The sequence below is a fragment of the Grampus griseus genome (genome assembly GCF_964374135.1).
Source record: "Grampus griseus genome assembly, chromosome: 20".
In the NCBI taxonomy this organism is placed as follows: domain Eukaryota; kingdom Metazoa; phylum Chordata; class Mammalia; order Artiodactyla; family Delphinidae; genus Grampus; species Grampus griseus.
Window position 1 is genome coordinate 25,925,193 of NC_139014.1, and position 23,834 is coordinate 25,949,026.

A 23,834-nucleotide genomic window follows, 5' to 3' on the forward strand; every position below is an offset into this window, starting at 1 on the left:
GCAGGGCATCTCAGAATCTTTCCTGTGCTGATGTGGGCAGTGAATAGAGACCCATGCTGGGCAATGCTGCTTTAGAGACATCGTAGAATGCTAGGAAAAGCCAACAGGCCTGAGCCAATCCCAGCTCCTTCACCCCTGCTACACGACCTTGGGCAGTTAATTCATGGCTGTGAGACGAAGTTTCTTCATCTCTAAAGGGGAAAATCCCACCTCCCTCTTACAGAATATTCAAAGTGTCTGAAGACCATGCATAGTACAGAGTCACGTGCTCGAAGTGATAGCTTCCTCCCTGTTCCTACCCCCTTTCTGTCTGTGATCCTTTAGGAGACACCTTCCATTAGCTCCTTCAATATTTAACTCACTGCTTGGTCTGCATGTGATCAAACGAGGTTCTGACAATAACATTTCTCAGGGTTAGAACCGTCTCTCGAGCGCATCCTGCCTCTTGGGCCCAGGCTCCAGATCCCTGCTTCCCATTCTCCTGCTGGCACCAGGATGCCCTCTCACCCATCTCCCAGGAGAAAAGCAAATAGTTCAGGGCCTCTCAAAGCACCCAAGCCCTTTGTGTGTAGCGAAATGCCTGGGCTTTAGTAGATGTTCAGTAAATATGAATGAATGAATGAATGAATTCAGATCTAGCATTTTTTGACTGCCTCCCGTTTGCCACACAGCACTCCAGATGCTTGTCCATCTTAATTTCCTGGCTAATCCTCCCACCCATCCTGCGAGGTAGAAATTTGTATGCCTGATTTATAGAGCAAAAACCTGAACTTCAAAGATGGGGAAGAATCTGCCCACACTCACATGATGGTAAATCTGGAGTTGGAGTTCCAGACTTTGGTTCTTCTCACTCCACATCCATTAAACAACACTCACCTTCTAAGATCCATTTTTCTAACATTTAATTTTTTTTTTTTTTTTTTGCGTGTGCCATGCCACACGGCATGCGGGGATCTTCCCCTACCAGGGATCGAACCCGTGCCCCCTGTGTTGGGAGCATGGGGTCTTAACCACTGGACTGCTAGGGAAGTCCTAAGATCCATTTTTAAAGTACTCATAGAAATGACCCAAGGTTATGCCAGTATAAGGCTAAAGCCAGCGTTTGACCTTGAAGCTGTCTGATCCCAGTGTTTTCCATTGTCAAGACAGACATGCCCCAGGGCCTCGCGGATCATGTTTCGGGAACCTCAGGCTGGAACTTTCTTGCTGGGAATCCTCCGTCCTTTCCAGAGCTTATGCCCCATCCCCCCCTTCTCAACCCTTGGGTGCTGGAGAGTTACCACCTAAGTGGGTCTCTTCCTGAGCCTCCTGCAAAACGACAGCCTGCCAGCCTGAAAACCAGACCACAGCCAGCACCAGCCTTGGCTAGAACGAGTGTGGGCGGGCTGTGAGCCCACTCCTACTTCCACAACTTCTCTACCCACCGCTCCACTTCCTAGTGTACGTAGAGAGAGGTCAGGAGAGGACCCCCGGAGCAGTCACCGTCAGGGGTGCTGACGAGAAGGAGGTGGGCAGCCTCATCGTCATAAATGCCCTGCAGCTGCCCCCCACCCTCCCAACCTTCCCCACTGGCAGCGTGGGCTGATGAAGAGCCGACGTGGGTGCGAGGCAGACCCGGGCTCAAGATTCTACCACTGTCTACCTGTGTGACCAAAGGGAAAAGTCTAGCGTCTCTGAACTTCAGTTTCCTCACCTTTAATATGAAGATAACGATTCCTCCTTCATGGGATCATTGAAAGGACAAAACACAATAAAACTTGTAAAACACTCAGCTCAGCGCTTGGCTGGAAACACCCAGTCCGTGGCAGCTGGGTCGATCTTGGCTTTCCCTGATGGTAACCTTGAGTGTCTCTCGAGCTTAGGAAGGAGGATTTTAAATGGCAAAGGGCATTTATTTCTCCCTGGTGTCCCACTCAAGATAAAAGGCAGTAATCTTTCTTTTTTTTTAATTTTACAATTCATTTAATGGCAACGGGTAATCATCAAATTAGCAATGGATATCTTCAAAAGTTATTACACTAGCTGTGCTACCATTTCTCAAGGTTGATCGGATACCTAGAGTCACAGACATTTCCCACATAAGATTCATCATATAAATCAGACTTGGTTTATCACCAGCATTTATAAAACCAGACCTAGGAAAAGAACTAGGTCTGGGGACACATGCATGGTCTTAATATAGCGAATGTTTAGCCTGCCCTGATTATTACAAAATCAGAACAGCGAGAATATTCGCAGAAAAGGCAGTAATCTTACGTAGTGGGTAAGAGCACAGAATTTTCTGTCCTGAGACCCTGGGCACGTCACTTAAAACCTCTGTAAGCCTCAGTTCCCTCATCTACAAAACTGGAAGTATAATCTTTACTTGTAATTAATAGAGCTATAATTAATCTAACTTAATAATAATCTGTACTCACTGTCTCTACTTCCTCACCCCCAGGTCTCTTTTCTTTCTTTTCTTTTAACGCAGGTATAGTTGGCTTACAATATTCTATAAGTTTCAACATAGCGATTCACAATTTTTAAAGGTTATACTCCATTATAGTTATTATAAAATAATGGCTGTATTCCAATATCTGTGCTGTACAACAGATCCTTGTGGCTTATTTATTTTATTCATAGTAGTTTGTACTTCTTAATCTCCTTTCTTTTTCCACCCACCTTCCCTCTCCCCACTGGTAACCACTGGTCTGTTCTCTATAATCTGTGAATCTGTTACTTTTTTTATTATATTCACTCATTTGTTGTATTTTTTAGATTCCACATATAAGTGATATCATCCAGTATTTGTCTTTCGCTGTCTGACTTCTTTCACTAAGCATAATACCCTCCAAATCCATCCATGTTGCTGCAAATGGTGAAATTTCATTCTTTTTGATGGCTGAGGAGTACTCCATTGTATATATACCCCCCCGCATTGTATATATACCCCCCCTGCATTGTATATATACCCCCCCGCATTGTATATATACCACCCCCCCACATTGTATATATACCCCCCCCGCATTGTATATATACCCCCCCGCATTGTATATATACCACCCCCCCACATTGTATATATACCCCCCCCGCATTGTATATATACCCCCCCCGCATTGTATATATACCCCCCCTGCATTGTATATATACCCCCCCCCCCCGCATTGTATATATACCTCTCTTGAGAACATTTCAGTCTGGCTTTTGTCCCCACGTTCCTGAAACCCCTCTTGGCCAGCTCACTGATACCTCCTTGTCACCAAATCCAGTGGTTATCTCTCAAGCTCTATCTCTGACACAGCCAATCACTCCCTCCTTTTTTCACTTGGATTTTAGAACATTACCCATTCCTGGTTCTCCTCCTATGACACTGGCCACTCCTCCTTTCCTTGGCTGGCAACTCGTCTTTGCGACATTTACTTGTCAAAGGGCACTGGGACTCATTCTTTGGCCTCTTCTCTTCCATGTTTGTCCCTGGGCAATCTCCAGTCCCAGGGCTTTGGATCAAGTGGACACAAAGATGGATCCTATCATTCTGTCTCCAGTACAGACCTCTCCCCTGAGGGTCCATTCACAAACCTGTTGCGTCTTTGGCACATACAGATGCATACCTAACATACCTGACAAGCTCTCAAAGTGAACCTGCCGCTCTTCATTTTGTCCCAATTCCTCCTGACCCAAATTGCTTCCTCCTTGGGCTTCTCCATTTCCAAACATGATACCAGTTCTTCCAGTGAGATTCCTGAGGGTACCCTTGATCATTTCATACCCCGCATCCCACATCCAGTCCATCAATAAGTTCTGCTAGGGGTCCTTCAAAATGCATCCTCAGTCTGACTGCTTCTCACCACCCCATCAGTCTTTCGCTCCTGCAGCAGCCCCTAACTTCCCACTTCCAGTCTTGCCCCACAGGGGTGGGTGTGCTTTGTTCACCACACAGCAGCCAGAGTGATCTCTGGAAAAGGGAAATCCATCATGTCGCTCCCCTGTCAAAATGCTCCACTAGCTTCCCGTTGCAACCAGACTGAAACAGGGACCTCCAAGGCCCTATGTGGTCAGACCACGGCCCTTTCTCCCTCTGTCACTCAGCCTCAGCTGAACCAGAGCTGAAGCAATCCCACCACAGGACTTCTGCTTCTGCGGTATCTTCTGCCTGGAATATTCTTTAATGCATATCTTCACCTGCGTTCATTTCATTCAGTTCAAACATCACCACCTCAAAGAGTGGGGGGATCACCTTCCAATGCCCCTCCCTAATTTATTGCCTCTTCCCTCCAGTCACTGAAACCTCTTACCATGCTTAATTTTCTAGAGTGTTCATCCCCTCCTAAACTTCTATGTTATGCATTTTGTTTTACTCATTCATTGTTCAAAACCCTCACTAGAATGTAATCTCAGTGGGGATGGGGACAGGGTTTTGTTCACAACTGCACACACACCCAGTGCCTAAAAAAGGGCTAAGCATATGGAAGGACCTCCAAACCGTGTGAAATGAATGAATTACCTACCTCAGAGGCCTGACGTGAGCATTCAATGCCATGATGCGTGTCAAGCCCTTACTTAGTGGTGCAGCCCGGCACACAGTAGGACCTCAATAAATGTCAGCTCTTCCCCATTACGGATCAAATCTTCTTAGGGTGAGGACGTCCTTAACAATCCCCCAGCCACTACACCCTCCAGACGAGGGCTCTGTAGTCACTCAGAGGTCCTCGGGCAAGGCCCCCGCGCCGCTGGGTGAGCCAGGCCTCCGTTCTGAGGGAGCACAGTGCACCCCTTATCAGATGTTTGTGTTTAGACTCTGAAGGGGGCAAATAACCCTAGTTCCTTTGACAACATTTAGGGCTCTGCCACCATTTTATTATGTGAGCAAACATTTGATAGCTGGGGAGCCCATCCCTAATGACAGGTCATAGAATCTTGCTGGCGTCTCCTTATCTGCTCTTGGTGTTTGCTCTTCTATTGAAACCTGCAAGGTCACAAGCCATTTTCTCTCTCCTCCACCTGAAATCTGAAAATTGGAAAAAGGCTGATAGTGGGGAGTAAAGAAACTCGAGAGTGGGGGTGGGTGGGGGAAGGAAGAGGAGGCAAAGGGTATCAGAGGACCCTGACCAGGGCCTCAAGAATGAAGAAGGGCCAGTAAGCCGTCTCCTCCCACGGACGCACAGCTCAGTCCTGCTCCGAGGAGCTCTGGAGGGGGCACCCCGGGCAGCCCAGTGTTACCAAGGACAGTTACACCAAGCACCGTGTGGAGTACTGCACACAGAGCAGCCCCTCTGATCCCCCAACGACCTTCATCTTATAGGTGGAGAAACCGAGGCTCAGAGAAAGGAGATTGACCAAGAAGAAAGCTAGTAGAAGGCTCCTAACCTCAGCATAATAGAAAGAACGCGGGCTGGGAGGTCTCCCAGAACTGGTTTGAATCCCCACACTCTCCTAGGTCTGAAACCTTGGACAATCCACGGACTCTCTTTGACCTTGTTTTCCTCACCTGTAAAATGGACATAAAGGCAGCCTCATACAAGGCTATGGCTGGGAGCACTGATTAATGAGATAACAGTGGGATAATAGGCCTTTAATAGTAGTGGGAGGTGTGCGTGTATGCGCGCGAGCAATGCACGCGTGTGTGTTGGGTGAGGTCTTGAGAAAATAAGCCACGAAGCCAAAGGGCAGAACCTTCCCCTGAGATGACAACAAAGGGGAAAGAGAAGGAGGAGACAGAGAGAGGAGAAAAGGGACTCCCTGGAAGGCAAGGGCGAGCAGTGGTGTTCCAAGACAGCTGAGATGAGCAAGGCCCAGGGCTCTGGGAGCAGAGGCTGCCTCGGATGGGGGTCTGGCTCCTCTCAAAGGCTCCTCCATGCTGGGTAGGTCTCCTGCCCCGACGCACCGGGAAGCCTGGCATCAGAGGCCTTCAGCCCTTAGATCCTGGTCCTCTGAGCTCTTGTCCTGACGGTAACAAATGTTGTAGAAAGCACTTTGCAATTCCCCATGCTTCTTCCCTGATGGATCGTTTGTGAGTACGTGGTGATTTTCTCATGCGCTTTATGGCCTCGTGGCTCAAAATATATCAGCAGCATCCGCCCAAGCTGGGAGCTGATTAGAAATGCAGGTTCTTAGGCCTACCCCAGGTCCACTGAATCAGAATCTATCAGTACATTTTAACAGGATCTCTGCTACTCACGGGTCCATTACAGTTTGGGAAGGGGTCTAGGGGAAACCCTGCTCTTAGAGGACTTAGGAAGAGATCCTTATTTCCGCCAGAAGCAAGAGCTCCCCATCCAGCTGCCATTGCCACCAAACTGAGCAGTTTATTTATAAACTCACAGGAAGAGGAGCCCAACTTCAGGATAAAGGTCGGCGAGTTATGACTATTTCAAGGTCGGCGGCAATTCACTTCTCTCTTCTGAAGTAGCCAGGGAAGCCGGCACCTAGGTCTTCCTAAAGGGAGCGTGTTTCAGGCTCAGCAGGCACGGGGTCCCCAGGCCTCCAGCCTCAGCTCTTTGCTGACTGAGTTGGGTCTCAGCTCCCCCAGAGAAGCCAGACTAATGGCCCAGGTCCCAGCAGATGTACACAGCTGAGCCGTCTCTCCTCTCTCTCTGCAGTGTCCTCTCCAAGCCTGGTGATGCCCACACATCACTTACTTTGTGCACAGCAACAAGGACCCTATTTTCCACACCATCACCCTCCAGGCAGCTGTCGCAGAAAAGCGCAGTGACCTGACAAGCAGCACCTGCGAGAGGTCCCTGCTCACCTGACGTCCTGCCAGCGCCTCGGACAATCCGCTCTGAGAGGCGCGGCCCGGAGCCCAGCTTCCCTTCTATGCAGTATTGTCACGATGCCTCTCCCAAGACGTCAAGCTCTCCCGTCCGGTCTGTCCTAAAGGCGGGAGATGAGAAACCGAGGAAGAGGAAGAGAGAAAGCCGGAGCGTCTACATTATGCTCCTTCATCGAACAAACTGATGTGAAAACTTGAATCTGTTACTGAAGTGAGGCGAGGAGGACACGTGCTATTGAACTGAGCCAAACGCACTGTAAATATCAGCAGCTCCCTCCCTCGCCCCCCTCCCGGCTGATCTGGAAATTTCTTTTAAAGAAGTAAATTTGTCCAATGGGTGTAAACTATAAACTACTGTAATTAAGTGCAATTTCCCCTCCACTTCCTCTCCCCTCTGCCCCGTGTATAATACTAAAGTGTCTATCCGTTTCCTTCGTAAAGGTCAGAGTTGAATTTTCAAAGTGATTTGCCCCCTCTGTCTTCCCCCACGGAGAAATATCTAAGGTGGAAGTGAAGCCCCTGCCCCCTTCCTCGGGCCCGGGCACACACAGGGACTGTGTATTTTGGACTGTCTGCTAGCTCACTCCAATCTCCTGATGTTAAGACACACCTCTGGATCCCTGGAAGGGCTGAGCATAGTGTCAGAGTAACGTCCTCGCTTCCGGTGGGGTTGGGGGATCAGCCAGTACCTCCCCAGGAAACCCCAAGACAGGGACACTGGCTGTTTGATAGCACAAAGAAAAGTTGCCCTTTCCGAAAACCTCCCATTAAAACAATTTATTTTGTCACTGCCCAGAGTCTCATATTTCTGTCTGTCTCTGACTCTTCCCCTGCCACGGTTCCTCCAAGAACCCCTGGCCCCTGGTCTCCTTGGAGTTTTCCACTTACTCCACCAGGCTCGCTGCTGCATGCCCCAGTGTCTTCAGGCTGGCTTTACCGCTAAGGTAAGAAAAGGCTGTAACCCCAGTCAGACTCCAATACCTTTGTCTTTCTGCGACTCACAGAAGTAGACATGGAGCCAACTCTTGGTGACTGTTGGTCACAGGAACAGAGAAAAAGTAGGAAAAGTGGAATCCCCGTGGGTAACATTTTCAACCTCCTTTTAAGCGTTAACTCCAGCTCTCTTCCCTTCCGTAGGGCTGTTAGTCAGGAGAATGGCTCTTCCTTCCCAGGCAGGAAGGCGAAAAGCCAAAAGAGGCCTGAACACTCTGCCAGCAGGGACTTTGCCACAGATGATCCAGTGTTGACTCCAGGAAGAAGGAGGCTGGACCTGTCCTCTTTGCCGTCTCCTCTTACGTGCAGCGTAGACCTACCAGCATGTGGTTTCTGACTTCTAGACAGAGCAGTTCCCAAGCTGGGTGTAAGCAAGGGCATCATGCCAACGAGGCCCCAAGCAACAGGTTTTTCAAAATCTCAGTGTAGTGGAAGACGTAATTCTTAGTGAGCCGGGCAAATGTACTGAGTGCCCGGGGCAGGGATGGGTAGGTTTGGAAACGCTGACCTCCTTTGGCCCCTGGCTCCCCCAGACAATGTAATTTGGGCTAAAGTGGTCAAGAGAAAATTCAAGGTTGGGTTGAAAAGGACTGGGGCCAAGGCCGAGCACCATGTATCAAGAGAGGCCAAGATTGGCTGTCTCTGGTTGAGATGTCCTGTTGGTTGGCTCCTGTGTGTTCCAGGAAGAGGAAGGGAATATAGCTCTCGAGCTCAGGCCTCAACTGAAGCCCTGTGTTTGGACTCACGTTGTTTCTGGGACAGCCAGTATCTGCATTTGATGGATTTTAGATCTTGTGTTATTGCAATAACCCTGAGAATCCAGAAGGTCTTAACCATCCAAGAGGCCATCTGGGAGTTGGGGGGTGGGCAGGTAGGGGGAAATCTCTAGGGAGTCTTCTTTACCAAACCCTACGTGATCCAAGACTTGTAGAAGGTGACCCTGACAGCTGAGAACACCTCCCTTCTAAATCAAATCTCCCTTCCCACTGGCCCTAAGAGGGGCAAGGAGGCTCACTGTGTGTGCCTTCAGGTGGGCATTACCCACTCTGAAGATTCATTTGCAACTAAAACCTCCCCCTACCTTCCTCCAGCATGTTATAGACCAACATTTCCGGGGTCTCTCTTTACACCCTGAGCCTAGGCTAACAGACAGATGGTTCTGTTTTTACCATGATCTGCCTCCGTCTTCTAGGATGAGATCTGAGGAAGGCAGATTTCATTTTCACACCCGTGGATAAGAAATGAAATCGGTAATGAAAACCTGCCCTAAAATGGATTGACTTGTCCATGCCAAACAGTGGATCATCTCCCCGCAAAGGCAGAAATAACTGGAGTGTTAGCTACTGGATTCAGGTGGATAAGAACACAGTGTAGACAGCCAGGGAACTGAGCTTTTGGGTTGGGGGCAGGTCTTTTTTTTTTTTTTCTTTTGCTGTACGCGGGCCTCTCACTGTTGTGGCCTCTCCCGTTGCGGAGCACAGGCTCCGGACGCGCAGGCTCAGCGGCCATGACTCACGGGCCCAGCCGCTCGGCGGTTTGTGGGATCTTCCCGGACTGGGGCACGAACCCGTGTCCCCTGCATCGGCAGGCGGACTCTCAACCACAGCGCCACCAGGGAAGCCCCGGGGGGCAGGTCTTTGATACTCATTCTGGAGCCAGAATGCCTTGATTAGAATCTCCAACTTCACCACTGAACCCTGTGCTCATTGTCTGCCTACATAACATTGGGTGATAGTAGTACCTACTGTACACAGTTGTTGAGTGATTGAGTTCATATAAGTTAAACGCTTAGACGTGGGCCTGGTATGTTGTGAGAGCGTGTGTGTTAGCATCCTCTCATCCCAGAGTGCCTCCTCATGCAGTCTTCTGGACTTGGCTGATCTTTCCAGACACCCTCATCACCAGTGTGACGCTTGGTAAAGAAAACTGCCAATCGCTGGTGAAATGATTTTGCTCATGTCTATGGTATATGACCAATCAAGCAGTGAACCGAGGATGAGTCAGGGAGGAGGGGTCTGAGGAGAACGGAAAGGCTTGACTGGGGAGTCTGTGTCCTTAGGGAAAGAAGAAGGTAAAATGTGGTGATGGGGCTTCCCTGGTGGCGCAGTGGTTGAGAGTCCACCTGCCGATGCAGGGGACACGGGTTCGTGCCTGGGTCCGGGAAGATCCCACATGCCGCGGAGCGGCTGGGCCCATGAGCCATGGCCGCTGAGCCTGCGCGTCCGGAGCCTGTGCTCTGCAACGGGAGAGGCCACAACAGTGAGAGGCCCGCGTACCGCAAAAAAAAAAAAAAAAATGTGGTGATGAGTGGGAGGACCACAGAGAGCCAGGTGGCTGGGACTAAAGGTGGCTTCATGTCCCTAAAGGTTGGGGAGGGGGCGGTCATGGAGGAGGAATACAGAGAGCGAGGAAGGGGGTGGGTCAGGAAGAGGCAGGAGTGAACTTCTTCCCAAGCACAATCAGAGCTGATGCATCCCCTTTGAATGAGGAAGTAATTCAAATAAATGCCATTGAAATCTGTTCTGGAAAATAAGCGATTGCCAGTAATGGACCACATAGTGGCATATAACAAATCCATGTTTTTGAATACTTTAAACACATCCCAGTTGTATCAAACAGACTGAATATTCACGAGAAGTTACAATCAGCTAAACCAAATGCCTATAAAGCCCCTCCCTGTCTCCCTCCCTCCCTTTCTTTCCCTGTCTCTGTCTCTCTTTTGTACAGAGGTCATTCCAGCTGGGCAAATACTAGATTGTCAGCCAAGATTTATAACATGACAGTATTTTATAAATGAATCTTTGGGGCATGCAGGGCTTCTCACACACCTGGATGACCATTTTTTTCCTGGTGTATATAAAATGGTATCTGCATGTATATAGAGGAAATACTTTCTAAGGAAGAATGAGCAGAACAAACATGAGGGGAGACAACATCAAAAGCAGGAATCCTCAGAGCAGGTGTCATGCAGTCAGCATATGTATAAATATGTTTATGCCAACAGATCACCCGAAATTTCTTCTCCATTTCCACACATTTAATTTTCTCAATAGATACACACTGTTATAGTCCCCAAAGGCAGGTTTCCTTCCTGTGGCCAATTGTCCAGACATCCTTAGTAAACCAATTATATTAAATGATTCCCAATTAATTATGAAAGAGATAAAAAGATAAAGCTAGTATTTTTTTTTTTTTTTGGCTTCGCTGCATGGCATGCAAGATCTTAATTCCCTGACCAGGGATTGAACCCGTGCCCCCTGCAGTGGAAGCGTGGAGTCTTAACGACTGGACTGCCAGGGAAGTCCAAAGCTAGTTTTCAAAAGACAAAAAAATAAAAATAAAAAATCGCACTCTAAGGAAAGCATGCCTGATTTCCTGAGCCAAAAGGCCTTAGCCTTCTGTATATCCCTTTGCTTTTGGAAATATCATCTAGTCCAAAATAACATTTCCCATTTATTTATTCAAGAAATACTGACACCTACTGTGTGCCAGGCACCATTGTTCTAGACACTGAAGATACATCAGTGAATCAAATAGACAAAAATCCTTGCCCTTGTGAGCTTTACATTCTGGTTAAGGAGATGGGTAGTAAATGTGTGAGTGTGTGTATGTGCGTGTCAGATGATTTTTTTAAATCTAGGAAAAATTCGGCAGGGAGGCTCGAGTAGCTATAGAGCTGAGTGAGCGGGAGTGTGGGAGTCCGGGTGTGAGCAGAGTGCGGGTAGGTGATGACAGATGACAAGGACCTTGTCACCATTGTAAGGACTGCTATAAGCTACTGGAAGGACTTTTATTCTGAGGGAGCTAGAGGCCATCAGAAAGTTGTGAGCAGAGCAGGGGCAAGATCTGGCTTACGCTTTAACAGAATCCCTCTAACTGCTGAGTTGTAGGGAGGCGCCAAAAGTGACGGCAAAGAGACCATCAGGAAGCGATGCATCATCAGAGCCTGAGACCAGGGGGTGGGGGTGGAGGTGACGAGAGGCTGTCTGATCGTGGATGTGGTTTTAAAGGGAGAGGATTTGAAGGCACGAGGGTTTTCTGATAGTTTAGATGTGGCATCAAAGAGGATTCCAAGATCTGAGGCCTGGACAAATCAGGAAATAGAAATTGATGTTATAGAAAATGGAAAACAATATTACCTGGGCAAAGACTCTTATCTCAGGCATCTTGTAAAGTGGTACTTTAGGAAGCATCTGGGTAGTATGTCATGCTGTGATGTCTGCTGTTATCATGTCCCTGATATGATGTCAGGACTCTCCAGGTGGCAGTAACCTGACATTTGATCATCCAACAAGCGTTTATTGAGTGCTTACTATGTGCTACATACACTTCTAGGTATGGAAAGAAAAGCAGTTTAAAAAATGTTACTCTTCCCATGGAGTTTACATTCAACTGGGAGGGAGCCAACAATAACGAAATAAACAAATATACAGTATGCCGGGTATTGATTGACAGGCAATGGAAAGAAACAGAAAGCCAAGGGAGGGGATGGGAGCTGGGAAGGAGGTGGATTCATTTTTGTAGGGGGATCCCCTTGCTTTCCAAGGTGGGATTTCTTGGGGGCATCCTGACTAAAAAGAGAATGCATTTCTTTTTTTTTTTTAAATTGAAGTATAGTTGACTTACAATGTTGTGTTAATTTCTACTGTACAGCAAAGTGATTCAGCTATACTTATATATACATTCTTTTTTTGTATTCTTTTCCATTACGACTTATCATCAGATACTGAGTATAGTTCTCTGTGCTATACAGTAGGGCCTTGTTGTTCATCCATTCTATATATAAAAGCTTATATCTGCTAATCCCAACCTCCCACTCCATCCCTCCCCCAACCCCCTCCCCCTTGACAACCAGAAGTCTATTCTCTATGTCTGTGAGTCTGTTTCTGTTTCGTAGATAGGTTCGTTTGTGTCATATTTTAGATTCCACATATGAGTGTACCATATGGTATTTGTATTTCTCTTTCTGACTTACTTCACTTAACATGATAATCTCTAGTTGCATCCATGTTGCTGCAAATGGCATTATTTCATTCTTTTTATATCTGAGTAGTATTCCATCGTATATATGTACCACATCTTCTTTATCCATCTGTCTGTCGATGGACATTTAGGTTGTTTCCATGTCTTGGCTACTGTTTATAGTGCTGCTATGAACGTAGGGGTGCACGTATCTTTTTGGATTAGAGTTTTGTCTGGATATGTGCTCAAGAGTGGGATTGCTGGGTCATATGGTAATTCTATTTTTAGTTTTAAAAGAGAGTGTATTTCTGAATCACCTACACTGGTGGTCAAAGACTTGTTCTCCCTGCTGCCTCCTTCTGTAGAAGACTGTATTAGTTTCCCGTGGCTGCTATAAGAAATTTCCACAAGCTCAGTGGCTTAAAACACCAGAAATATATACTCTCACAGTTCTGGGGGCCAGAAGTCCAAAGTCAGTATCACTGAGCCCAAGCCAGGGGTCAGCAGGGCCACATTCCCTCCGCAGGTTATAGGGGAGAATCTGCTCCTTGCATCCTCCAGCTCCTGGTGGCTTCCAGGTTCCCTAGCTTGTGGCCACATCACTCCAATCCCTGCCTTCCTGGTGTCATTGCCTTCTCTCCTGTGTCAAATCCCCCTCTTCTTCCTCCTCATAAGGATCTATGTCATTGCATTTAGGGCCCACCCAGATTATCCAGGACATTCTTCCTTCATCACATCTGCAAAGTCTCTTTCCTTTTAAGATAAACTTCCAAGGATTCAGACCTGCTATCTTTGGGGGTCGTTATGCAGCCTAATACAGACTTTACCACAAACCCAGAAAAGAGAACTGAAGGTGATAGTTTCTTTGGCATAACTTTTTCAATGATAATTCCTGATTATTTGTGTAAAATAGGTTGCCTTGCCCGGGAAACACAGATGATAACGAGAAAGATGCTTGTTTCTTCATCTTTATGAAATCTACTCTCTATGGGAGCCACCCTTTGGAAAAGCTTGAATCAATAAGTAAATGAAAAACTTAAACGTGGTGCTCACGTTTGTATCATGGAAGCAAAACAACGGGCTGCAACTGTAGTGACGGTTAACCATTCATCCACCCCTTTGTTCACCTGGTAAATATTTACTGCTGCCATACAGAGTCATGGTGAGGAGCTCAGGCTGGGGGGAGTCAGGCAAATCGAAGTTCAAATCCTGGCTCTACCACTTACTAGCTGTGTGATCTTGGGAAGGCTACTTAACCTCTCTGAGCCTGTTTCCTTCTCTGAAAATGGGGCTGTTGTAAGGATTAAATGAGATACAAGGTGGATCAAGTCCTTCACCAGGTACATGAGAAAGTGTGCACTAAATATTAGTTATTTGCGTCCAGTTTTTTCGGACTATGTGAGAGAGAACATGATGGGCCCCATCCCCGCCATCACTGAGTGCCTGCCCCCAACTGGAGTGTAAGTTCTATGAGAGCAGGGACCTGGGAGTTTTATTCACTGTTTTGTCCCCAGCATCTAGTACCTGGTACATATTAGGCACTCAGTAAATATTTTTTGAGTGAATGCATGTGTGTATGTGTGTCATGGAGTTTACTAGTTTTACAACTGGAAAATGACCCCAGTGTGCACCTGCTACCACCACCCTCAGCACCTCTGTCTGGGGTCTCCCAAGCTTCAAAGGAAGGAGCAAGTCACTGTTATATCTGCTATAAATGGGGACAAGGAGAAAGGAAAGAGATGAAAATGGAGGTCCTAGGTATCGCCTTATGGCTAGTACAGTACTAGGGTTACATAGACCAGCTTGGAACCCATTCTGGCTTCTGAGCTGGCCCTCAGAAAGGAAAACCAACAACAAAAACAATCCGCTTCTGTCTATCTGTGAATCTGATCTTTATACCCCGTCTGCAAATATTCCTATCACCCATAGGAATATAACCCATATAACCCATAACCAGATTGCAGACTTCTCCAGGACAGGAGCCCTAGGTTATGTCTGTCTTTACTGGCCTAACCCAGAGCTTCATCCCTTTGACTATACCCATTGTGCATTTTCCATATGCAAAGCATCTAAGTGTGGTAGAGAGACACATAATAGATGCCCATTCACTCATTTATTCAACAACCCTCTTTTGCACACTGACTTGAGCCAGGCACAGGGGTGGGTGCTGGGGATTCCAAGATGCCTTGAAGGAGTTCCCAGCCTGGCCAGGGAGACAGAAAATTTTGCAAGTTATTGCAATGAATGTGCTGTGTTGGTGTTAGAAGGTAGAGTGGTAGGACAGTGGAGGAAATTCTGTCTGGGTGGAAGTCAGAGAAGTTTCCTCGGAGGACACTTGAACTGCATCACAAAGAATGAATGTCAGGGGACTTCCCTGGTGGCGCAGTGGTTAAAAATCCACCTGCCAATGCAGGGGACACGGGTTCAAGCCCTGGTCTGGGAAGATCCCACATGCCGCGGAGCAACTAAGCCCGTGCGCCACAACTACTGAGCCTGCGCTCTAGAGCACGCGAGCCACAAATACTGAGCCTGCGTGCCACAACTACTGAAGCCCGCACGCCTAGAGCCCGTGCTCCACAACAAGAGAAGCCACCGCAGTGAGAAGCCTGCGCACCGCAATGAAGAGTAGCCCCTGCTCGACACAACTAGAGAAAGCCCGCGCGCAGCAACAAAGACCCAACGCAGCCAAATAAATAAATAAATAAATAAAATAAAATAGAAAGAATGAATGTCAGTTCACCAGGCAGATGGGGGAGGGGGTGGGGAGAAAACATTCCAGGCTGAGGATCCATAAAATGCAAAGTGAATGTCCAAATCAGTTCCAATGTAGTTTCAGCCCAAATCTTCTGTCCTCTGCGTGCCTGAGACCCCCTGCCTGAACTTCTCTTGCCCCGGCTCTGCAAATCGTGATCTGACACAGTGAAATATGTTCTCCAGGCTGCAGGGTCCTCAGGTCAAGGTAATGGGTCACTAGCCAGCCAGTGCCTCTGAGGAGTGAACCAGGGCCTGAGAATCAAATATGTGGGCCCCCCATTTCAGATGAGCAGAGGTAAGGCATGGCATAAGGCATGTGATGTTTACGTTCAGAAACTGCAAAGCCACTAGCTTGCAGAGTGTCATTACGTCTGCAGGTGGAGGGTAATTTTCCTGTTACTCAAGGACTCCTGATCGGGCTCTGATTGGTCTCTGGGGAATTGTTTTATGACCCAGAGCCAGGCAGCAGATAGATAGGAGATGTGGTTTGCTGGGCAGAAATTTACAAGGCAGGAAATTGCTTCACTGGACACAACCATTCATAAGAAACACCTCTGGGAAAAGGAGCCCAGGCTCCCGGCAGGTCTGCCCCCGGCCGATGTTTACATCAGCAACAACCCGTGTTCCTGGTTACACAATGTGGCAGCGTCACTTTGAGTGGGGGATCTTTGCCCCTTGGAAGAATAAACACATTCCTCACTCGCAGAGGAATTAGCAGACCTCACAAGACTTTTCAGTGGCTCTCCTGGAGGTCTTAATGTCATAAGAAGGTGACTCTACACATGATTAGCTCTACAATCTAACTTACTCCAGATTCGGTTGCGTTTTCTTTTACGTGGCAGTGCAGGCTAAGATGAAGATACTCCAGCACTGAAGGCTGGAAATGGTGACAGTCCAGGCAGTTGCCAAAGCCACACTAGGTTTCTTAGGAACAATCCAGGGGTTTAGGGGTCATTGGTCAGTCTTTGGGGAGGAGGGGACAGGGCTGTGGGTTGTTTAGATACATTCCAAAGCCCACATTTCCATTGTCCCACCAGCTCTTAGCTGAGTTCTAGAGTCCAGATCTTTCAGAACGAGAGCCATCAGATCTGCACAGGTCATGGGGAGGAAAGATAAAGGGCTGTGGCCAGAGTCTCCAGAACCATGGGGGTCTGTCTGGCAAGTTACTAGAGGCTCCAGCCCAGCACTGTTCAGTAGAAGCAAGAGCCACGCCTGGGCCCTACGCCCCCGGCCCTGCCCCCATAAACCCCATCGCAGTCCTGGCCCAGCCAGGGGATATTCCACAGGCTGCTTCCCCTCTCCAAGGCCTCGGGTTCTGCATCTGTGACATGGGGGAGAGCCTGGTGCCAGTGCCCGTTGCTGCTCGAATGTGAGGATTATGTGAAACCATGAATTTCCTCACTCTCAGGCGTGTTTGCACACTTAGTGCATTGTCTCTGGGGCAGTTGGGCAGGTCAGGGGACTCGGAGGGGAATTTCATTCTATGTGTTTTTAACCTTCCTATGAGGAGTTGCAGGCAATTCGCCATGACCCCGACTTAGTTCCGGACCTACTCACTGTGTCCTTGTGCTATTGGGCATGACATCCAAGGCAGGAGGGGTCAATGGCAGAAGGCCCTGGGCTTGCCCCATCTGAGCTCGTTCTATTTGCTTCCTGGAGACCATTTCTTTAATTTTGTCTCCCCCTAGCAAGTTCTAAGGCGGCCCAGGCCATGTTACTCTTGTTCACCACTGTACCTCCAGTACCTCGTGTAGCGCCTGGTGCATAGTAGATTCTCTATAAAGACTCGTTGAATGAATAAGCAAATGCATGAGTGAATAAGTGAATCGGTGGTACTTCTTTTAAAAGTTGAAATCCATTGATAGAGTGAATCCATAACAAACCCACTACGGACTTCAGATCACCTAACTTGCGCGTCATCACATCAGCAGACAGCCTTGATTCCTAGTTTCCTTGTACAGGTGGAGCGGTTGTGTCAGGGAAAGCAAAGCCTACCGAGGCCATTGCAAGGACAATCCTAGCCGAGGACCCTTTAAATAATTGATTCATTAAGTATCCATTTTAGTAGTTATTTTCAACCCACCTCAGGATCTCATACTTACTGCCCTGCTCATTCTCTGTGAAAGAGGCTGCGAAAAGGTTTAGAGCCATTGCCCCTAGACATTTGAAGAATAGGGTTACTGGCCACCTGATCTCCAAATTCTGCTAGAGGCAGCAGGATAAACCCAGAGGTGAAGGGATGATCCCACAGGGTCAGACTGGAGGAAAGTGTGGACAGGGCAGCACAGGACAGACCTAGAGGAGTGTTTGGGGATCAAGGTCATGGGCCATGCAAGTATGTTATGGGCCCACTTTGGGTTGGAACATGTGTATGGGCCTGATGTCCTAAGAGGCATGCTTCTTCTCAAAGTGGGGTACAGGGCAATGAGTCAGGGGGTCCAAGAAGCCACAGGAAAGATAGTTTGTCTTCCCGGAGCATCCATTTTATTCAGAGATAAGTCATTTTAACTGCATTTTTATATCAAAGCAAATTGATAGGTCGTGGTAGAAAATACAAATTTTACATGCATTTTTAAGATCAAATATGGGTCTTCAAAGAAATGTCCTGTTTGCAGTGATCTGAAACCCCAGGCTCCTTGAGAAATGTGAAATTCACTCTTCCCTGCCACATGGCAATTGAGTAGAACAGTTTCAGAAGCACTGGCTTAAAAGAGTCAAGCAGAAAATGCCACCCAGTGACAGTGCCTCTTCTGTCCACGCACGCTGCTAGACCCCCAGTCCATGCATTGAAGGTCCTCTTGATGAGACAGTGGCCTTGGTACAGCAATGGCCGCTCACATTATCTGGCCCCCCTGGGACCCTAAGAGATCAACTTGCTGTCCTTCTTCTCCCAGGTTCTCGGAGATATAAGAGGAGGAGTTACAACCCTGCTGTCATTTTCTGTATTCCTGGTGGCCAGCACAGATGTGCTGAGCTGTGTTGGGATGGCCCGAACTCCAGACAGGTGCCTCCGTCTCCTTCCTTCCTTCCTCCTGAGGGCAGTGACAGCTCTGGCCTCACATCCCTGGGGAGCCCAAACCAAACAGCACGGGCACAGCTAAAAAGTGTGGCTCCGGTTGGAGTCCCCGTGGGGACACGTTTCACTTCCATGGTTCCCAGGACTGAATGGTTGAGAAATCCTTCCCAAGTAGAGACGCTACTTTTTTATTCACATTTTTGAGACAAAGTCACATAGGGAAAAGCTAGACGTGCAGATAATTGGTAAGTGGTTAGCTCCACTCTGGAATCTACAGAGATCCGCAGTGAATGGGTTTCTGGGTCTGGGGGTATCCACAGTAAGTTTACTTTTTGGGAAACTTTGGTTGCCAGATTCCCTGGGGTCTCCAGCCCCAGCTCCTTCCTCTGACCTCCTGGCAAGTGAAGCTTCTCTGGGTCTCTCTGACTCTAGCGTAAACCGCTGTGAGTGGGAATGGTGTCTCATTCATCTTTGTACCCACCACTGCTTAGCGGAGTCGCTGCACAGAAGACGCCCTCAATAAATATTTGCTGGTGATGAGTATGACAGCATTAGGCTAAGTCATTTACCAAATATTTATGTTCTGTGCAGTCTGCTGGGCATAGGGATTCAACGATGAATAAGAAAAAATCTCTTCCCTCAAGCGGCTCATGGCTTAGTAGGGAAGGCTAATAGGGACTATGAACGGTGCGGGCAAACTGAGTGGCATCAGCCTCCGCCCACACACACACCGCATCCCCAGACAATGATGGTGCTGCCTGCACTCTAGCCAGTGGCCTCAGCAGCTAAACTGAGGACTTCTTTTTTTTTTTATGTAAATTTATTTATTTTTGGCTGCGTTGGGTCTTCGTTGCTGGATGCAGGCTTTCTCTAGTTGCGGCGAGCGGGGGCTACTATTCATTGTGGTGCGCGGGCTTCTCGTTGCGGTGGCTCCTCTTGTTGCAGAGCACGGGCTCTAGGCGCGCAGGCTTCAGTAGTTGTGGTGCATGGGCTTCAGTAGTTGTGGCTCGCGGGCTTTGTTGCTCCGCGGCAGGTGGGATCTTCCCGGACCAGGGCTCGAACCCGTGTCCCCTGCACTGGCAGGTGGATGCCCAACCACGGCACCACCAGGGAAGTCCCTGAAGTGAGGCCTTCTAAATCCATTGAGGTGGGCTCGGCCTCCTGCAGCTAAAGTCATGGGGGACCAAAAGGAAGGTCACGTCCGAAGGTGGGCTTTTACGATCACAAGAATGCCCAGAGAGGGCTGGGCTAGAGGTGACCTCTGCATCACCCTGTAGGAAAGTGAGGCCAGGCTAACACCTGTTGAGACAGGTAACTCCCATTTGCCCATTGTCCCATGTTTGCAGAGGAGGAGATGGGGGCTCCGGGGAGTGAGAGGGGATGGGTCACAATCAGGTGAGCCTCCTTTGGACGGCACCACAAGCATTAGCACGGAGATAGGGTGGCCGTCCTGGAAGGATTTATAACTCCAGATTTCAAGGTCTTATCGTAAACAAGCTCTTTCTCAATCTCAACATGTGTGTGGGGGGGGCGCGGGGGGGAGGCAGGTAGGGACAGACCAGATGGAGCGGTGTTGGAGGTGAGACTCTAGCAGAAATGTGTTCCTTTGCTTGTAGCAGAAGAGGGACATTTAGGAGGGAAAGAAGGAGACAGAAATGGACCTGTTCGTGGTTAATCGTACATAGGACATTGAACTGGTTAATAATAATGGTTAATTCCTTGTCTCATTCCCTGTGGTCCAGGCCTGAAAGGTTACAAACATGCTTTGGGAACCCTAAGGCAAGCCCTGAGAGCCAGCCCAGTGGGAGCATTGTGTTACCCAGGTTTCTAGAGACTTCTCCACCCCCCTCCCCCCGACCTCCCACCAGGGTTCCTCACCCAATGCATTTTATTGCTTGCAGGAGAGGCTGGGGAGCAGAGCTTCTGAGGCAGGAACACAGCAGCGCTGCCCCTGGCGGAAGGCAAACTGCCCCCTGCACTGCTTTGGGGATGGGGGAGAAAGGGTGAGGCACAGTGCGGAGACCCAGGGAAGCAGTTGGTGGAGGATGAGAAGGGAGGAGGAGATTGATCCTCAGGTGGGACCCTCAGGCCTGTGGCTACTGAAGGCACCAGGGCTGCCTTTGTCACCTCTTTCTTCCAGTCTCCCCTTGCCATTCATTCTTACCTGATGCCACCTGAAAAGAAACAGTGCCCGAGGGAAACAGCACACTCTGCCAGCCGCCCTGGGCCACGCCCCCGTGGCCCACCCTGAATGGAGGGGGCTAGGTGTTTCCTTCCGTCACAGGCTCAGCAGGAGTTGAAAGCTGTCCCTGGGAGGACCCCCGGGCAGGCCTCCCTCCTCCTGCTTCTCCGGAGAGACATCAAACACCCCAGGCCTGGGTGGCCGGGCGGAGTTAACAAACACAGCCAGGCTCGGGGGAGGCTCGCAGCCCTCTCCTTCAGGCTCCCCACTCCAGCCTGAGCAAATCCCCCCTGGGACTTCAAAGCCAGCTGCTTGTTTGCCTGGCCACAGGGCAGCAACAATGCTTTCCCTTTTGACCTACAAAAGCATCGCTGCTGAAGGATGGCTGGCCTGGGCGCCGACCTGGAACATGGAACCCTGCTTAGGGGGCTGTGAGGTGGGCACTCCTGGCAGTCCAAGACCAGGGAATAGGAACTGTGTCCCCAGGCCCCTGGGCGAACCTCTGGAAAGACTGCCCCAGCCGGGACTCAGTTCAGAGAAGGCAGGCTCCACCCTACTGCAGCAGGGCGTAACTGGTCACATCAAGGCACTGGGGAATGGAGACCACAAGCCCGTGAACTTGCTGCTCCCCCAAAGGCCACCCTTGTTTCCAGGGCCTGCTCATCACAAACGTGGTGGTGTGGTGAGTGTGCTTGTCTGGGCCAGGTGTGTGTGTGCCCACGCGCAAGCGTGTGCACAGGAATGTACATGTCTCAGTGATCCCAGATGCCACCCACGGTTCTCTAGGAACCATGCCCTTGACTCATATTCTGAAAACAAATTCTTTTTTTTTAAGATTTTTTAAATTATTTATTTATTTATTTGTTTTATTTATTTTTGGCTGCGTTGGGTCTTCGTTGCTACGTGGGTTTTCTCTAGTTAGGGCGAGCGGGGGCTTCTCTTCGTTGTGGAGCATGGGCTCTAGGCATGTGGGCTTCAGTAGTTGTGGCTCACGGGCTCAGTAGTTGTGGCTCACGGGCCCTAGAGCGCAGGCTTAGTAGTTGTAGCCCACGGGCTTAGTTGCTTCGCAGCATGTGGGATCTTCCCAGACCAGGGATCAAACCCGTGTCCCCTGCACTGACAGGCAGATTCTTAACCACTGTGCCACCAGGGAAGCCCTGAAGACAAATTCTTATGCTTGATCTAAAAGCAAGAGCAGAAATGGTGTATGAGAAGCAGTAAATTTTTAATATAAAACTTTATTCAAAAATATATTTTATTGAAGTATAGTTGATTTACAATGTTGTACAGAATTGTAATTCAATGAAAGGTGTACAGCAAAGCGATTCAGTTACACATCTATATATATTTATATCTATATGTATACTCTTTCTCAGATTCTTTTCCCTTATAGATTATTACAAAATATTGAGTATAGTTCCCTGTGCTATACAGTAGGTCCTTGTTGTTTATCTATCTTATATATAGTAGTGTGTGTATGTTAATCCCAACCTCCTAATTTATCCCTCCCCCGCCCTTTCCTTATGGTAACCATGAGTTTGTCTTCTTTTTTGTTTTGTTTTTTTTTTGAATTTTATTTATTTATTTTTGGCTGCATTGGGTCTTCGTTGCTGCGTGTGGGCTTTCTCTAGCTGCAGAGAGCAGGGGCTACTCTTTGTTGTGGTGCATGGGCTTCTCATCGTGGGGGCTTCTCTTGTTGTGGAGCACAGGCTCTAGGCGCGCAGGCTTCAGTAGTTGTGGCACACGGGCTGAGTTGCTCCACGGCATGTGGGATCTTCCCGGACCAGGGCTCGAACCCGTGTCCCCTGCATTGGCAGGCGGATCCTTAACCACTGCGCCACCAGGGAAGCACTGAGTTTGTCTTCTATGTCTTTGGGTCTATGAGAAGCAGGAAATTGATTCAACCCATCAGCTCCAAAGGTGGAGAAACCTATCTTAGGACTTATTTTCTTACTTAGGCTTTATTTACCCTTCAGCTTACTTCCACCAGGTCAATGGTGAAACACTCCCATTTTCAGGGACCCTCACTTTGAGGCCTGAACAGTGATCCCAGATTGTAGCATCCAGCACCCAGCTGGACCTTTAACAGGATTTTTTTGGTAATAATTATGATGATGATGACTTTTCCCTGAAGAATGGTCCCCACATATTGTCCATCCCAAGCAAAAGAGGGTATTGAGAGTGTACAGGTTCTTTCTGAAGATACGGCCCCATGATAGAGGCGGTATAGGGTTGGGGGACATGTGTGGACACTAAACACACCGAGAGGGAATTCCCAGACAGTCCAGTGGTTAGGACTCCGCACTTCCATTGCAGGGGGCATGGGTTCGATCCCCGATCGGGCAACTAAGATCCTGCAAGCTGCGCATCACGGCCAAAATAAAATAAATAGATAGATAGATAGATAGATAGAGGCACCCAGAGTGGGGTTCACATCCTAATGCTGCCACTTACTCCCTATGTGAACATTATTTAACACTCTGAACCTATGTTTCTTTGTCCGTAAAGGGGCTAAAACCTACTGGAAGATTCTACCCTAAGAATCTTCTTAGTGATTATAATAAGAGGAAATCATTTGCCAAAGAATAGCTTTGGGGCAGAAACGCAGGCTTGGGGCTGCAGTTCTCACACATATGGTATCCACTGCAGCTCCCCTCACAGTTTAGAGGGGCAGCATCCATGGTGGTTTAGAGCCCAGACACTGGAGTTTGACTGCCTGGAGTCTGCTCCCACCTGCCGCTTTTAGCTGTGTGACCTTGAGCAAGCACATCTCTGTGCCTCAGTGTCCTCATCTGTAAAACAAGGATAATAACAGTCTCTACCACAAAGAACTGCTGTTAAGGCGAAAGGAGTTAACATATATAAAGTGCTTAGAAGAATGGGTGGCATATAGTAAGTACCATTGAATGCTTCCAGTTTTTATTATTGCATTGTCAATGCTGCAGTCACACAACACTGCCCTTGTAAATACAGTCCAGGCAAAATTACAAATATTTGATGAAGATGAGGGATATGTGTTGGGGTGGGAGAAAGCTTCCTAGTTTGTAAGTATGGATTTGTGAGCAGAACAAGGGCAAGGGAGATTTGGGTAGCTAGGATTTGAGTCTCAAAGACATACCCTGAGATTCTTTTTGATAGTCACATAGAGGGGTGGATGGTAACCCCACTAAGCCAGG

The 23,834-nt window shown here is 48.4% G+C and overlaps 1 protein-coding gene across 2 annotated transcripts in view; it reads left to right on the plus strand.

The window, feature by feature from the left end:
* Positions 1 to 7,538, plus strand: part of HNF1B (HNF1 homeobox B) — a 52,708-nt gene extending 45,170 nt beyond the window's left edge. For both annotated transcript variants that reach the window (XM_082679989.1, XM_082679990.1), the window contains exon 9: positions 6,579 to 7,538. In XM_082679989.1, coding sequence (XP_082536115.1) covers positions 6,579 to 6,599 — 21 coding nt within the window. In that variant the 3' untranslated portion in view covers positions 6,600 to 7,538. The remainder of the gene's footprint in view (positions 1 to 6,578) is intronic.
* Positions 7,539 to 23,834: the final 16,296 nt, after the last annotated feature.